A 17,748-nucleotide genomic window follows, 5' to 3' on the forward strand; every position below is an offset into this window, starting at 1 on the left:
AATTATGACCATGTCTGATCCCCCCCCCCCAAAAAAAAAAAAAAAAAAAAACTAGAAAAAAAAGTACCTATAAAACAAGACAATCAATACATCACAAGAAAAAGTTAGCAAAAAGATGGCACATCAAAACAAAATGGGCCACTAGATGTGATTTGCAAGTCACGCCGTGCAAGATGCGACATGCAAATCATTATGGCCAGCAAAGATCTTAATGATTTATATGGATTTAAGTGCTTTCACGTTTTGCTGTGACAAATCCGCACTATGTTCGATCGAGTACGGCTAACATACTGTAAAATGATTTATTTTCGTGGGGTTTAATTTTCGCTTTTTCGAGATATAAAAGGAACCATGAATTTACGTCTATCACGACATTAAAAAAAAAAAAACTATATAACTACTCAAATATTCTTCAATCACGAAATCAACCTACGAACCCATTGTTTTTTTCCTCAACCCAAGAAAATTTGAACCCACGAAAATATGATTTTGCAGTAGATTAAGAAAACTAATTTGAAATTAAAAAACCGAACATTTTTATTTAATATTACATGTAAGAGACCAGAAGAAAGGCTAACTCACATAACTCACATTGGTTTTTTTTCATTTTTAATTGCTATCTTTTCCTCATAACCAATAAGGCCAATAAGTGAACGAAACATCTCTTCCTTCAAATTCTCTTCCCAAAAATAAACTAATCGATTCTTTAAGAATATACTATGAATTCTTAATAGGAAACGTAGTACTTTTCGATATCCCTATCTCCCTCTTTTGTATTTCTTTTGTAAATATTTATTTGGGAGCTTTGCTCAAAAGATAAAGATAGCTTACATTCATGATAAGTTTTTAAAATGAGATGTTTTCATAATTGAATATGGTAAATCAACATATTTACAATCAAAATTTTGCAGTTAAAATTTACATTTAATATATAATGTTCCGGAATACTATCTGATCAGCAAAGTGCATCAGGTGTTGTCTAAACACATTATAACAAAACATGTACAGCCGTAATATACTTAATACATTTCATTGATTTATCCGACGATAACAGAAAGTCTTATTTAATTTATGACACACTTTTTTGACAAGGGCAATTATATCTGGTAATATTAAAGCTGTTATCATAAAACTTATCAGAAAGACCCCAACACTTCCTAACTGTACAGCACTCGGACGAGATTCATACACACTTATCAAACTTCTGTTATAGACACTGGTTTTTGACTTATTTACGTATAGATCCTCCTTCATCTTTTTTATCCATTCTTCAAGCGTTTCATTGGTGACATAGCTTCTTTGTCTGTTTGATGTATCTGAAAAGGGAAAAACATGATTTTGATTGTACATTAAGTGAAAAGAAATTTAAGGAAAAATATATTACAGTAAATGAATTTACGAAAAGGTAAAAATGGTCCATAGGAGACGACACGATTATTATGGAATTATTTTAATTCGTGGGTATAATGTTCGTGAAAAACGAAATTGTGTTGGTTCGTAAATATATAAGATTCAATGAACCTGTACTTTGACAGCCATCGCCCGTGGGATGTAACTTTTTGAGAAAGGGTGACCCATGAAAATCACAAACATCGTTCTCAAACAAGAAATAATGATTTCTATAATATTGTTATTTACCTAATTGTTTGCAAAAATAGAAAACACAGAGAAAAATTGAATCCTGAAAATATTTTTGAATTTATGACAAAAAGAAGAACCTTGGCACTTCAGACTGGTATAGGTCCACTCCCCAGACACACATGTTACTTTATTGTCCGAATTTGTTGGCCTGAATCCATAGCGACATGCATACATAGCCACATCATTATCAACTAAGAAATCAGCATTTGTTATGTTAGGCAATGGGCCACAAGATGACGCTGAAATTCACAATAGGGTGCAGATATATAATGATACCCGTTATCTGTTTTTCAACAATTCTAAATATTGATTCAAATGTTCAGAAACATATCTAAGGAATTGGATACAGTATGAATGATTTATAAAAAATTATATTTCACTTGTATGAATAATAATTCATTTAATGTAGAATCTTAAGACAATGTGTCCAGCATGCATACTTTTTTTTATATATAAATCAACAATTCTCAAATTTTATTGTCGATATGATGCCCTTGTAACCAAATACAATCTATCATTAAATCGATTGTTGACTGACGTTTTTCACACATATTGGTACACGTAGGCCGTTATCTTCACGCTGTATTGTCTACGGATTTTTCCGTTTGTCCGATCATGACAAGGATCACACGGCTGGGATGACCGGTCGACAGGGGATGCTTAATCCTCCATGCACCTGATCCCACCTCTGGTGTTTTAAGAGGTCCGTGTTTGCTCTCCTCCAAATTTATATTGTTTCAATGGACTTTTGAGCTTGATTACTGTTCGTTATCTTCATATTTCAATATATTAACATGCATTCTCTGTAAGCACCAACAAATTTACTATAGGGCTTGGAAATGACATGTCTCGGATTTTGATGAAATTTGCACCACAGGTGTGTCTTGGTACAAAACTAGCAAATATGGAGTCGGAAGTTCCACACGTGCACTCGGTTGCCATGGAGACGGATCCATTGAATTTGGTCATTTTTGGCCCTTTTTGACCAAATGAAAACTTGAAAATTGAGGAAATGTAAACAAATATTTATCGGTATCTAATACACTCAAACAAAACTCATTGGATCATATGATAACATGAACTTTTAAGGTACACAGGGCATATAATCATTTATTCTACAAATATTCCTATTCTAAGAAAAAGGTCATGCAAACTGACATGGTTTCTGAAAATTTGAAAAATGGGGAATTTAGTATTTTTTGAGATCTTTAAGGCTAAATAACAAAAATTGTCCGTGGAAAATTTCCAAATCTTATGTGTGTTTTTATACTGGAGAATTAGTAGTGTCATCTCATGAAAAAATATCAGTGGGCTTTTAATCCTATTTTTAGTAACATGTATCTATAAATAGATATATTTTAGAAAAAATTAAAAAATCAAATTTTGGCAAAGTTTTAGATGTCATTGCTGGATAATTAGGAAGTATGTTGTAAAATTTAAGATGTTAATGACAGTAGCTGGACACCACTAGCTGGAGTGGACAATGGTTGAGGGGGATTCTCATATCTATTTATAGTATCAAGCACCTAAATATAGAGATGTCTCTGAATTTTGGCAAAAATGACAGTTTTATGCTAATTGGAAGCTTCATAGAAAAAGTCTTAACAAATATTAAGCTTTCTACAATATGCTCTCAAAAAGAAAATGTGCAATAATTGATAAAATATTGAGGATCGACTCTTGTTTCTTTTTATAGCAACAATGGTCTAAAAATAGATTCCTCGAATTATCGAGAAAATGTAGATTTCTTGCACTTTTTCAGGCAATGTTGGATGGAAAAAATGCAGACTAACTGTTATAAACCTAGTGCGACTGACAAGTACTAGAAACCATTGACTGAAATACACACTATTTGAAGGGGGTTCCCTTTTCTATTTTTAGCACAAACACCCATAAATAGAAACATCTCAGCATATGAGAAAAAAATTACAATTTTCCACCAGTTGTGAGCGTCATTGAAAAAGTATTCACAAAATATACTGCTGTCTACAATATGTCATGAACAAGAACATTTGGGCAAATAATAATTGACACAATATTGAAGATGGACTCTCTTTTCTTTTCATAGCAACAGTTGTCTAAAAATAGATGCAGTGAGTTATTTAGAAAATAAAGATTCTTGCACTATTTCAGACATTATGGATTAAAAATTTGAATACTCTCTATTATAAACATTATGTGACTGACAAGTACTAGAAACCAATGACTGAAATGCAAAATGTTTCAAGGGATTCCCATTTCTATTTTTAGCACAAAAAAACCAAAAACTTAAATACGTCTTAGTATATGAGGTAAAATAAAAATTTTCCACATTTTGGAAGCTTCATTAAAAATTTTTACAAACATATTGCTATCTACAATACTTCAATAATAACAGAAACAGTTGTTTAAACAACACTTTACATATTATTGAAGATAGCTCACAATTCTTTTTTTAGCAACAGTTGTCTAAAAATAGATGCTGTATTAAGTAAATTCGCACTATTTGAGATATCATGGATGGAAAATTTGCAGACTAACTGAATGGTGAAAACGAAATGAAATATGGAGATAACGAACAGTATTCAAGCTCGAAGTCCATTTAGACAATACAAATCGGAAGCAGAGCAAACACGGACCTCCAAAAACATCAGAGGTGGAATCAGTTGCCATGGAGGAGTGAGCATCCCCTGCCGACCGATCACACCCGCTGTGTGCTCCTTGTCATGATCAAAAAACAAAAACAAAAAAACCCGGAAAAATCCGTAGACAATTCAGTGTGTAAATAATTTCCTAACAATAAGCATGAAAAAAGTCAGTCAGCATTTGACTTATTGATAGGTTGTATTTGCTGACAAGGTCATTGTACAGACCATAAAACTTGCCAAATGATGACTTCAAACGAGACTGTTGATATCTTTGTTTCATCAACTTGTTTGTCAAAAGCTTGCCTCGTTTTAGAAATTGTTCATACGTAGATCATGTTCTTGCGTATCGAGTCAACTGGGAGACAAAAACCCCATATGCAGTTGATAAGGGTATATTGCTACATAAGTAAGGGAAGTTGACGATTGAAAAATTGAAGTCATCACGTTTTTCATAAAGCTTTGTTGTTAGGTTACCATTAAAGTCTTTTTCTAGTAAAATATCCATAATAAGACTGACAAGTACATGTACAAGTTACCATTAACTGAAAAGCGCAAAAAAAACAATGAGGACTTCCAGTTCTATTCATAACTGAAATACACAAAATCAATGAGGATTTCCATTTCTATTTATAGCAACAAAATTATACAAGAGGCCAGAGGGTTTTAACAGTCATTTGAGAATAACCCTGTAACGGATCAATGAAATGGCAATTTAACAAGAGACCCAAGGGCCTAGGATCGCTCTTCTGATAAATTTTACAACCGTATCACTTCTATTCTAAGCTTTTTAGTACATGTATGTTATATATTTAGATAAAGCCTTGAAATCCCAAAAGTAGCTCTGTGACCAACCTTTTGGATAAACTCTGTGAATTTAATGATTGTAAACCTCTTATAATTTGGAATATTTAGATATTGCCTTAAAAATCCAAAGCTGGGTCACCATGACCTATTTTTGTTTACAAATTTCGAGGACCCAAGATGCTTTAACTGACAGTTTGATGACTCTAAGCCTCTTATTATCAGAAATATTTAGATATAGCTGTGAAATTCCAAAATTAAGTCACTGTGACCTACCTTTAGGTTAACATAGTCTGGGATCCCGAGATGCATCAAATGAGAAATTATTAGCCTCTTACTCTTTCAAATATTTAGATATTCTCTTAAAAATCCAAGTGACCTACTTTTGTTTGACACATCCTGAGGACCCAAGATGCATTCCGTGACAAAGTTTGATGAATCTAAGCCAATTACCATCTGAAATATTTAAATATCATCATGAAATTCTAAAAGTAGATCATGGTGATCTAACTTTTAATAGGTACATTCCGAGGACTCAAGATGCATCAACTGACAATGTTTAATGATTCTAGGTTTCATAGTGTCCAAAATATGCCTCTAAAATGATTTGAAAATAAATACTGACAAAATTTAAATGCAACTTACAAGGTTTAATCAGTCTAAACCTCTCAGTATTTAAACTAATGACAGTAATTTATTTGAAAATGATTAGCCATAAAATCAGAAAGTAGGTCACGGTGACTTACTTTTCTACTTTTTCGTTGACACATTTTAAGGCCCCATGATGCATCGACTGATAAGTTTTGATGATTAGAGACTTCAAAGTGTCCGAGATATGCATCAAAATAAAATGAAAGATGAATGCATGCAAAATTCAAAAAAGGTCATCGTGACCTACTTTTGAGTCAACTTGACATGAGGTCCTAAGATGCATCATTTGAAAAAAATCTTAATTCCAGTCATTATATTGGGTAATATAATAATACCCCAGGGTTATGCCTTCACCAATTTTTAATCTACATCATATTTTCATCCATGTTAGCATATAATTAAGTTTTGTGATAATCTGCCCAGTGGTTCTTAAGAAGAGGATTTGTTTAAGCAACCACTACTTTTACCTAAGCTGATTACCTGTTGTCCGTCATCCGTCCGTTTGTCCGTCCGTCTGTAAACTTTTCACATTTTCAACTTCTTCTCAAGAACCACTAAGTGAATTTTAAACAACCTTATTACAAAGAATTCTTGAGTGAAGGGGAGTTTAAATTGTTAAAATTAAAGGCCAAGCCCCATTGCAAGGTGAGAAAATCAATAAGGAACAAAAATAGTATTGGGTCATTAAAACATATTCTCAAGAACCAGTGGGCCAGAAAAGCTGAAACTTATGTGGAAGCTTCTGGATCGAGGTAGTGTAAATTCTAAATTATTCAAATCATGGCCCCCGGGGGTAGGATGGGCCCACAATAGGGAAGCAAAGTTTTAAATTGAAATATATATGAAAATTTTTAAAAATCTTCTTAAGAGCCACTGGGCCAGAAAAGCTGAAACTTATGTGGAAGCTTCCAGATGTAGTGTAGATTCTAAATTGTTCAAATCATTTCATGACCCCCAGGGGTAGGGTGGGCCACAATAAGTATGACAAGGGGAGGGGGATCTGGTGAGTAACAGGAGGGACAAAGTTACTCAGCTGAGCCTTGTGGTCCATGGGCCTCTTGTTTCCCTAATTATCTCTCCTTGTTTAAGGGACACATCCCTATGTTTGGTATCAGCGAAGGACGCTCTGTGACAAATTTGACAAAAATTGGCCAAAAGGTTCTATAGATATGGTCCATATTCCAAAAAGTTGACTCAGACCACAGAAACGGCCACAGAATAAGCTCTTTGAGTCTTTGGCTAAAAAGAATTATAGAGAGAAAATAAACTTTGAGATGAAAATACATTGCTCAAAGACAAGAATTAGGACAATCAGGAATCGGAAAAATAAATAGTTTAGTAATCAGTAATCAGCAACAACACTGAAAGTAGATGCATATGGTCCATATTGTCTAAAAGAAAATTCCAATGATAATTGATGTCTTCTGCAAATTTTAATTAAAATACAGAAAAATGCACAGGTTCATGACATCACAATTGGTAATTAGGAGATCATATATAAGCTAGAAGTATCTGATGAGACTGTAGCTCTATCGGTTTGTACTTATAAAAAAGGAACAGGAAAGAAGCATCTTGACTTGAAACATTGGAACAGCATTAGGTAGAATAATGATACTTGGTTTAGTCTCTTTTTGTGGCAAGATTTATTGCAATCAGACTAAATCTGTAGGAGAAGTAGCCTTTAGAAAAAAAAATTACAGAAAGTTTTATTTTTATTAAGCATAGTAACATCATTTATCAAAATCAAAAAAGGAAAAGGATAGACAATTTGTATTTATGTTTAGTCTACTTGCATGTTATATGAAAATCAGACCAAAACTGTAGGAAGGTAGCATTTTGAAAGTATTTCACAAAATTTTTTATTTTTACTAAACATGGCAGCACTGTTCATCGAAATCCAAAACCAATTTATAGAATTATATATCTTAGTGTAATTTATTTGTGTGCCAGGTTATATTGAAATAAAAAAAAAAACAGTAGGAGGAGTAGCGTTTTGAAAGTGTTTTAAAGAAATTTCTATTTTTAGTAACCATGGCAACACCATTCATCGAAATCAAAAACTGATGAATAGAATTATGTATCTTAAAGTAGTCTACTTGTGTGCCAATATATATTGAAATCAGCCCAAAACTGTAAGTGGAGTAGCATTTAGAAACATTGTTCACAGAAATATGGACAGACAGATGGACAGACGACGGACACCTTACTATCACATAAGCTCTTCTGGTCTCTGACCAGTTGAGCTAAAAAGTGTATGATCTTTCTGCATGTGAATTTAAATGGTTGAGAAAGCATTTATTTAGTTTCTGACCATAATTTCATATTAAAAAAAAAATACAGGGCTAAATTTGCATTTAAACTGTACCTTCTTCTTTGCCCTTTACAATATCTGAAATAGTGCAAGAATCTACATTTTCTCTATAATTCACAGCATCTCTTTTCAGACAATTATAGCTTTAAAAAGAATTGAGTATCTACCTTCAATAATATACAAAGTGTTGTCTAGCCACATGTTCTTGATGTTAACAGATTGTAGAGGGCAGTTTATTTGTAAATACGTTTTCTATGAGTTTCTGATTGGTGGAAAATTATCTTTACTGTCTGTAAATAGTGCAAGAATCTACATAGTAAATGGTCACTAGTGCTTTTCTTTTACATATTGGTTATAACAGTAACTGTTAGGATGCAAAGTTTTCATCCATTATGTGTGAAATAATGCAAGAATTTACATATTTTGGATAACTCACAGCATTTTGATATTTTTTGACAATTTTGCTATTATAAAAAATGAAAGTTCACCCTTAAAATAGTGTCAAATATTAATTGACCAACTGTTCTTAATTGTTAATGATATATTGTAGAGAGCAGTTTATTTTGTAATTTTTTTTCTGTGAAGCTTATTTACTGAAGAATTGTTATTTATTCTCATATATTGAGATGTAAATTTTAATGTGTTTGATTCTATAAATAGAAATGGGAACCCCCTTCAAATACAGGGCATTACAGTAAATGGTCACTGGTACTTGTCAGTTCCTGTTGTTAAAATATTTCAGATAGCAAATTGTTTGTAAATATTTTTTATGAAGCTTCCAGTATGTGGAAATTTTTATTTTACCTCATTTCCTAAGACATATTTAAGTTTTTATTTTTTGTGCTAAAAATAGAAATGGGAATCCCCTTGAAACATTTTGCATTTCAGTCATTGGTTTCTAGTACTTGTCAGTCACATAATGTTTATAATAGAGAGTATTCAAATTTTTAATCCATAATGTCTGAAATAGTGCAAGAATCTATATTTTCTAAATAATTCAATGCATCTATTTTTAGACAACTGTTGCTATGAAAAGAAAAGAGAGTCCATCTTCAATATTGTGTCAATTATTAATTACCCAAATGTTCTTGTTCATGACATATTGTAGACAGCAGTATATTTTGTGAATACTTTTTCAATGACGCTTACAACTGGTGGAAAATTGTAATTTTTCCTCATATGCTGAGATGTTTCTATTTATGGATGTTTGTGCTAAAAATAGAAAAGGGAACCCCCTTCAAATAGTGTGTATTTCAGTCAATGGTTTCTAGTACTTGTCAGTCGCACTAGGTTTATAACAGTTAGTCTGCATTTTTTCCATCCAACATTGCCTGAAAAAGTGCAAGAAATCTACATTTTCTCGATAATTCGAGGAATCTATTTTTAGACCATTGTTGCTATAAAAAGAAACAAGAGTCGATCCTCAATATTTTATCAATTATTGTACAAGCACATTTTCTTTTTGAGAGCATATTGTAGAAAGCTTAATATTTGTTAAGACTTTTTCTATGAAGCTTCCAATTAGCATAAAACTGTCATTTTTCCCAATATTCAGAGACATCTCTATATTTAGGTGCTTGATACTATAAATAGAAATGGGAATCCCCCTCAACCATTGTCCACTCCAGCTAGTGGTGTCCAGCTACTGTCATTAACATCTTAAATTTTACAATATACTTCCTAATTATCCAGCAATGACATCTAAAACTTTGCCAAAATTCGATTTTTTAATTTTTTCTAAAATATATCTATTTATAGATACATGTTACTAAAAATAGGATTAAAAGCCCACTGATATTTTTTCATGAGATGACACTACTAATTCTCCAGTATAAAAACACACATAAGATTTGGAAATTTTCCACGGACAATTTTTGTTATTTAGCCTTAAAGATCTCAAAAAATACTAAATTCCCCATTTTTCAAATTTTCAGAAACCATGTCAGTTTGCATGACCTTTTTCTTAGAATAGGAATATTTGTAGAATAAATGATTATATGCCCTGTGTTCCTTAAAAGTTCATGTTATCATATGATCCAATGAGTTTTGTTTGAGTGTATTAGATACCGATAAATGTTTGTTTACATTTCCTCAATTTTCAAGTTTTCATTTGGTCAAAAAGGGCCAAAAATGACCAAATTCAATGGATCCGTCTCCATGGCAACCGAGTGCACGTGTGGAACTTCCGACTCCATATTTGCTAGTTTTGTACCAAGACACACCTGTGGTGCAAATTTCATCAAAATCCAAGACATGTCGTTTCCAAGATTTTTTGGTGCTTACAGAGAATGCGTGTTAAAATGCTCAAATAAAGAAAACTATCACAGACATGGAAAGTTTGTGGAACCAAGTTCTTTCGATAACAAATCAGTGAATTATTTGCTTATTATTAATTACTCGTAACATTATTAGGAAATTTAAGATGTCAAAATTGGCATAAAGAATAAAAAGTATATTATAAAAGTACATAGAGAAAAAGATTAATTTGTTATATTTATATTTTTTCCTCTGATAAGGGCGGTTGATATAAGTCTGATACTTTTCCATATGTTAACCCTTCAGAAAAAGAATTGTTCTTACTGATGAAAAATTATTTCTTGTTTCTTTTTAAAGTTTCAATGGTACACATATTTCATACTAGTGTGATTTAAAAGATGTAAATTGAAATATTAATTTGCTTTCATAAACATCTGGTAATTCATTTACCAAAATATTCAACACTCAATGAAGAGATATGTCATGTTTGTCTACCAACCACGAAATAAAATCCCTAAAACTATTTTTTATGCAATTTATAAAAAAAAATTCACTCGAAAATAAATCATCGTATTATATATTATTATTATGTTCTCTGCATTTTGTGATTGTTGCAAGCAATTAAATGATAATAACAACTGTAATATCTTTCGCATTGCAACATAAATGCCTTGTCAAGTTTATTTTCACGTCATGTGAATGAAGTTTTTACTTATACTCAAATACAACTGTAGTTTTATTTAAATCACTTTTCTTTCTATTCAAGAAATCATAAGAATAGAACATTCTTAGAAACTATTTCGAGGGTATCTCATGATGTAGGTAAAAAATAATAATATATATAACTGTCAAAAGAAGGTTATTCTCAAACAACATAGTTACGAATAAAATAGGAAAAAGGACTCCTCTTACCATAGCAACTGAAATTTGTTGTTTGCCACTCAGATTGTAAGCATTTTATTGAGCTGGTTCCAGATTTTGGAAGAAACCCCTCATGACAGGAATACAAAGCAACATTGTTAGAGACCATGACGTTAGCATTAGCAATGGATGGTGGATCAGGACAGGATTCTGTATAGAAAACATAGTGTAATTACTATTAATAAACATGGTCAAATAACTAAGATTACATAATGGTTTACAGATCTTCGAATTATTTTCTGACTTGCAATACTTTAAATATATGTTTTGGTGCAACCCATTAATAAAGCATTTAAGAAAAGATATACATGTATTTATGATTTTAAAAGACATCCCAAATGTCAAGGCTTTCTGTAGGAACATAAAAATACAATTTTAGTTGCATTTATTTATGAATTAAAATTTAAGTCACTGTTATATGTAATTTATGTATATAGACCATGATCCTTACTTAAACATTTAAAATCAGGTGACGGCCAGATTCTGTTGCTGCATTCAATAATGTCAACTGTATTTTCAATGGCGAAATATCCCGTTAAGCAGCAATATTTTGCTCTATTGCCCTGAACAAAAACTGCTGCATTTTCGATTGCTGGAGGTGATGAGCAAACAGCTTCAAATTAAGAGAACAAAAATGTGTTAGAATTTGATTTTTTTAAATCTTGATGAATAATTAAATTTATCAAGTGAAAACGATTTCTGAACTATTAATTTTTTTGTGTGTCATATTAACAGTATCCTCTACAGAACATTGACGTCATAGACTATGTACCCTCTACACAGCTAATATAACGTCTTCTTCGAGATTTTAAAACTTTCAATCAAAAGTGTCATGCTTGTCTACCAACAACGAAAAAAAACTTATTTTTTAATGCAATCCATGAAAATTTTCCAAACAAAATAAATCATCGTATTATATATTATTATTATGTTCTCTGCATTTTGTGATTGTTGCAAGCAATTAAATGATAATTACAACTGTAATATCTTTCGCATTGCAACATAAATGCCTTGTCAAGTTTATTTTCACGTCATGTGAATGAAGTTTTTACTTATACTCAAATACAACTGTAGTTTTAATTAAATCACTTTTCTTTCTATTCAAGAAATCATAAGAATAGAACATTCTTAGTAACTATTTCGAGGGTATCTCATGATGTAGGTAAAAAATAATAATATATATAACTGTCAAAAGAAGGTTATTCTCAAACAACATAGTTACGAATAAAATAGGAAAAAGGACTCCTCTTACCATAGCAACTGAAATTTGTTGTTTGCCACTCAGATTGTAAGCATTTTATTGAGCTGGTTCCAGATTTTGGAAGAAACCCCTCATGACAGGAATACAAAGCAACATTGTTAGAGACCATGACGTTAGCATTAGCAATGGATGGTGGATCAGGACAGGATTCTGTATAGAAAACATAGTGTAATTACTATTAATAAACATGGTCAAATAACTAAGATTACATAATGGTTTACAGATCTTCGAATTATTTTCTGACTTGCAATACTTTAAATATATGTTTTGGTGCAACCCATTAATAAAGCATTTAAGAAAAGATATACATGTATTTATGATTTTAAAAGACATCCCAAATGTCAAGGCTTTCTGTAGGAACATAAAAATACAATTTTAATTGCATTTATTTATGAATTAAAATTTAAGTCACTGTTATATGTAATTTATGTATATAGACCATGATCCTTACTTATACATTTAAAATCAGGTGACGGCCAGATTCTGTTTCTGCATTCAATAATGTCAACTGTATTTTCAATGGCGAAATATCCCGTTAAGCAGTAATATTTTGCTCTATTGTCCTGAACAAAAACTGCTGCATTTTCGATTGCTGGAGGTGATGAGCAAACAGCTTCAAATTAAGAGAACAAAAGTGTGTTAGAATTTGATTTTTTTAAATTCTGATGAATAATTAAATTTATCAAGTGAAAACGATTTTTGAACTATTAGATTTTTTATATATCATATTAACAGTATACTTTACAGAACATTCACTTCATAGATTATGTACCCTCTACACACTACGAGATTTGAAAACTTTCAATCAAAAGTGTCATGCGTGTCCACCAACAACGAAATAAAACTTATTTTTTAATGCAATCCATGAAAATTTTCCAATCAAAATAAATCATCTAATTATATATATTATTATTATGTTCTCTGCATTTTGTGATTGTTGCAAGCAATTAAGGATGTACAACACACCTACCTCAAAAATTTCCTGGCGTTTAATTTTCGCTCTTTTTGTAGATATTATACATGACAATATCTACTATGTGTATGTACATTTTGGTCAAAATCGTTCGAGCCGAATTTGGACAGGAAGTTCCTAAAGTTACACCCCTTTGGCTGATCACGAGTACAAAAAAAATTTAAACCAACTAACTATAAAATCCCCTATTATACCCCCCGCTTGAAAAGTGGGAGGGTATATAGTGATCGGGATGTCCGTCCGTCCGTCCGTCTGTTACGCTTTGGGGTACCCATCTCTTATACACAACTCCTCTTATACCACTGAATGAAATTTTATGAACCTCTCATAGAATCTTTATTACATAGTGGCATTGTGCACCTCCTATTTTACTTTTTGATCGGACACATATTTCGGGTTTCCCATAGCAAAAGATGGACACTGCCATTCCTTCTATAATATTGAAGGGTACCCATCTCTTATCCGCAACTCCTCCTATACCACTGAATAAAATTTAATGATACTTTCACAGATTCTTTATTACATAATGCCATTGTGCACCTCTTATTTTACTTTTTGATCTGACACTTATTTCGGGTTTCCGAGAGCAAAACATGGACTTTGCCATTATAATCATATGGGAGGCGGGGGGTATCATTTAGTGAGCTCAGTGCTCACAGTGCCTCTAGTTTTAAATTATTTAAGGTTAGCCTAGCTGTCAAAATTTGCTGAATCATTCGTTTAACTATTAACACACAAACAAAGTGAATTTGTAGAGATACATTTCGAGAAAAACGATCTTGAAGAATTTAAACTGAAAACCTATCATTCATTTTTTGCATTGAAAAATGCGTGATTTTCAAATGAAATGATTTTTTATGAAAAAATCTGTCGTTTAATTTTGAAAAAAAATAATTTCTTCTTGTAACTGATGATCAAAATGTTCTTGATAATTTTTTGAAAGTTTTTTAAACGACGCGTTTTGAATTTATAGCGGAAAATCTCCCCTCCTCCTTTCTCCGTAAGTTACGTTTCTCACAGCGTCTTTCAGACTTGGGACGAAAGCAATGCTATGATTCTACAAATACTAATAAAAATTCCTGGCCGAAAAATATCTTTTACTTAAAATATGTAATGTACATTATATTTATCACAAATATAAAATTTTACATCTGCATTTAAATGAAGATGAATAAGCAATTTCTGAAATTTTAAGCCCCCCCCCTCCTCCATTTTTCTCTGCAATGCAGGACATTCGAGCTTGAAAAAAAAAACATCGGTAACGTCTGCATAATACATGTATATATACATGTAACTGGCATATTGAGCTCCTAAAGTAATGTCCTTCATTCGTGTATACAGATTAAATATTGACCACTAATATTTTTGGTTATTCTAAATATTATTTATATATATATATATTTAGTAAAACAACTTTTCTAAGGCTTCTATGACCACGTGTCCGGTTTGGAGTTCATGCACACAGATGCAGTTTCTAACCTTTATATGACTTCTACTTGTATTGAATATTAATTTTTAAGTGAACCAATTAACAGTGGTGTATGTACAACTCTGTTGTGATGAAAATGGAATATATGTACATATATTTCTGTTTTCGAACGAGAGGGTCCCCCCCCCTCGATATTGTATCCTTCTGTTGTTTCAATAAATGGAAATGATGTATTCGTTCATATCAACTTTAACTGTTCCAAATTATAAATTATTTATCAATATTAAAAATATTCATGTGCCTGAATCATCTACAATGGTATCATCTACATTGGTATCAATCGGGTTTTTTTTTTCGAGGAAATGCGAACTGAAACTGTTTACAGTAAAAGATTTTCTCAATGGGGCGAAACCGTTGTATTAATTTCAGTAAATAATTTTTCACTGTTGATTCTTACTTTAATTTGTAAAAACTTTGGCTTTCAGTTCTTGTGTTCCTTGCAACACACTGTAAATGTATCTGTGTATTTGTCAGGGAAAAAATCCATAATTCTTCGGAAAACAAGAGGAATAACTCAGCTGAGGGGAAAAAAGACATACACCTCTACATTTTTAGAGTTGTTTCTCTTTGATCAGTGACCTTCTGAAAACGGTTACTCTTTTCCATTTTGTTTTCAAAGAAAAGAAAAGCATAGAAACTGTTTATTTTTGTATATGATAATATTTAGACATACCGGTAACATTTATTCTTAATGTTATGCTGCCGATTGTAATGGGAAAAAGCAATGTAGAGTAGCATTAACATTTTTAGATTAAAGTATTGCCTTTTTTGTATATTATAAATAAAATATTAAAGAATTGATTAACTAAATTTAAATTAAAGAAGTTTAAGGAACCTGTCTTTTTTATGGAAGGGGGGGGGGATTTATTGCAATTGCGCAAATGATCAAGGATAGGATTTGGTATTTCTAAAGAAAAAACAATAAAAACCTCTATTCTATTTTTTTTACATTAATTACATCGGGATCGTATCGCTCGTCATTTTGACGCTTCGCTTCAAAATTAACGTCAAATTTAACGTTATGTTAAACGTTTTATTGAAATCCAAAGAGTTATCTCCCCCAGTGTGTTGTACGTCTTTAAATGATAATTACAGCTGTAATATATTTCCGCATTGCAACATAAATGCCTTGTCAAGTTTATTTTCACGTCATATGAATGAAGTTTTTACTTATACTCAAATACAACTGTAGTTTTATTTAAATCACTTTTCTTTCTATTCAAGAAATCATAACAATAGAACCTTCTTAGTAACTCTATTTCAAGGGTATCTAATGAAGTAGGTAAAAAATAATAATATATATAACTGTCAAAAGAAGGTTATTCTCAAACAACATAGTTACGAATAAAATTAGAAAAAAGACTCCTCTTACCATAGCAACTGAAATTTGTTGTTTGCCACTCAGATAGTAAGCATTTTATTGAGCTGGTTCCAGATTTTGGAAGAAACCCCTCAAGACAGGAATACAAAGCAACATTGTTAGAGACCATGACGTTAGCATTAGTAATGGATGGAGGATCGGGACAGGATTCTATATAGAAAACATAGTATACAGTCCCTGAAACGTTCTACTTTCCCACTTGAACGGTGAGCGAACGCTGAACGAACGGTGAGTAAACGATGTGTGAACGCTGTACGCAACTTGGTGAACGATGTGTGAACGGTGAACGGTGAGCGAACGCAGAACGCGAACGGAGCGCAAACGCGAACGCAAAAATAACAGTGAACGAACGGTGATCGCAAGATGAACGATATATTCGGAATGCCTCTGATCTTTTTTCTTGCATTGAAACTATTTTATTGTATTTATAATGTCAGGTGCCAAAAAAATAATAATAAATAAGTAAACAAATAAATGAATGAATAATTAAGTCAATAAAATAAATTCTCCAAAATTGTCCTCAGAAAGACGATGCATGCACATTAAGTTTTAAAACACACGATTTTTATCGCATTAAAACATTGCAATTGTTGCCGAACGCTGAAGTATAAAAGATATTGTTTTTAGTTGGAAAATAAAAATGTTTATTCTTAGTTGATAACAAATCAGAGAAATCTTATGATTTATAGAATGAATTAAAGCGGTTGTAACTTATATTCATATATATATATATATATATATATATATATATATATATATATATATATATATATATATATATATATATATCTCCGTGTCAAGGCGATTTCGTGTAAAGTAATGAAAAAAAAATTAATTACATTTATACGCTCGTATTTTAAATATTTAAAACAATAATATATTATGTGTCATTTCTATTTTTCATTATGATTTATTGAGCAGACGTTTACATGCATCTCTAGATGGCCGTGATTATACTCGAACAAGATCATGATGACACAAAGATACATATTCATATTATTTGTTATAAATTCAATTTTCAGAACTTGATATTTAAGTAATATGGTGTTATAGTTTTTATTAAACAGACAAATGAGAGAGAGAGAGAGAGAGAGAGAGAGAGAGAGAGAGAGAGAGAGAGAGTAATATTCAGTTTTAGCCCACCCCCCTCCTTTCAGGCTTCACCAAATGTTTGTACCTATATCAAACAAAAACTCGGAAATTTTTTTCTAAATATATCAGACAGTGAAAGTAACTCTTTTTTTTATCAACAAATCATATCCATTTGTTTGACAGTCATACTTGTTTTTTTTTTTATTTTCCTGCTTCAAGTTCACACGAAGTCCACGTGGTTGTCCTGTCAATCAAAATCATTCGACACTGTGCAGGTGTGAAAGTTTCGTCACATCGAAGACGAAGTGCGAGTATTTCCAACAAGTTATAACATTTATTTTTAT

The 17,748-nt window shown here is 31.6% G+C and overlaps 1 protein-coding gene across 1 annotated transcript in view; it reads right to left on the reverse strand.

The window, feature by feature from the left end:
- Positions 1-1,029: 1,029 nt before the first annotated feature.
- Positions 1,030-17,748, reverse strand: part of LOC133204226 (sushi, von Willebrand factor type A, EGF and pentraxin domain-containing protein 1-like) — a 32,963-nt gene continuing 16,244 nt past the window's right edge. Inside the window, exons 7-13 of the mRNA XM_061339969.1 lie at positions 16,304-16,462; positions 12,921-13,082; positions 12,461-12,619; positions 11,660-11,821; positions 11,200-11,358; positions 1,719-1,880; positions 1,030-1,316 (exon numbers count right to left, since the gene is read on the reverse strand). Coding sequence (XP_061195953.1) covers positions 1,030-1,316; positions 1,719-1,880; positions 11,200-11,358; positions 11,660-11,821; positions 12,461-12,619; positions 12,921-13,082; positions 16,304-16,462 — 1,250 coding nt within the window. The remainder of the gene's footprint in view (positions 1,317-1,718; positions 1,881-11,199; positions 11,359-11,659; positions 11,822-12,460; positions 12,620-12,920; positions 13,083-16,303; positions 16,463-17,748) is intronic.

This window comes from Saccostrea echinata, unplaced genomic scaffold, assembly GCF_033153115.1.
Source record: "Saccostrea echinata isolate AGI-Se365-2 ecotype Australia unplaced genomic scaffold, CSIRO_AGI_Sech_v1 ptg000052l, whole genome shotgun sequence".
In the NCBI taxonomy this organism is placed as follows: Eukaryota; Metazoa; Mollusca; class Bivalvia; order Ostreida; family Ostreidae; genus Saccostrea; species Saccostrea echinata.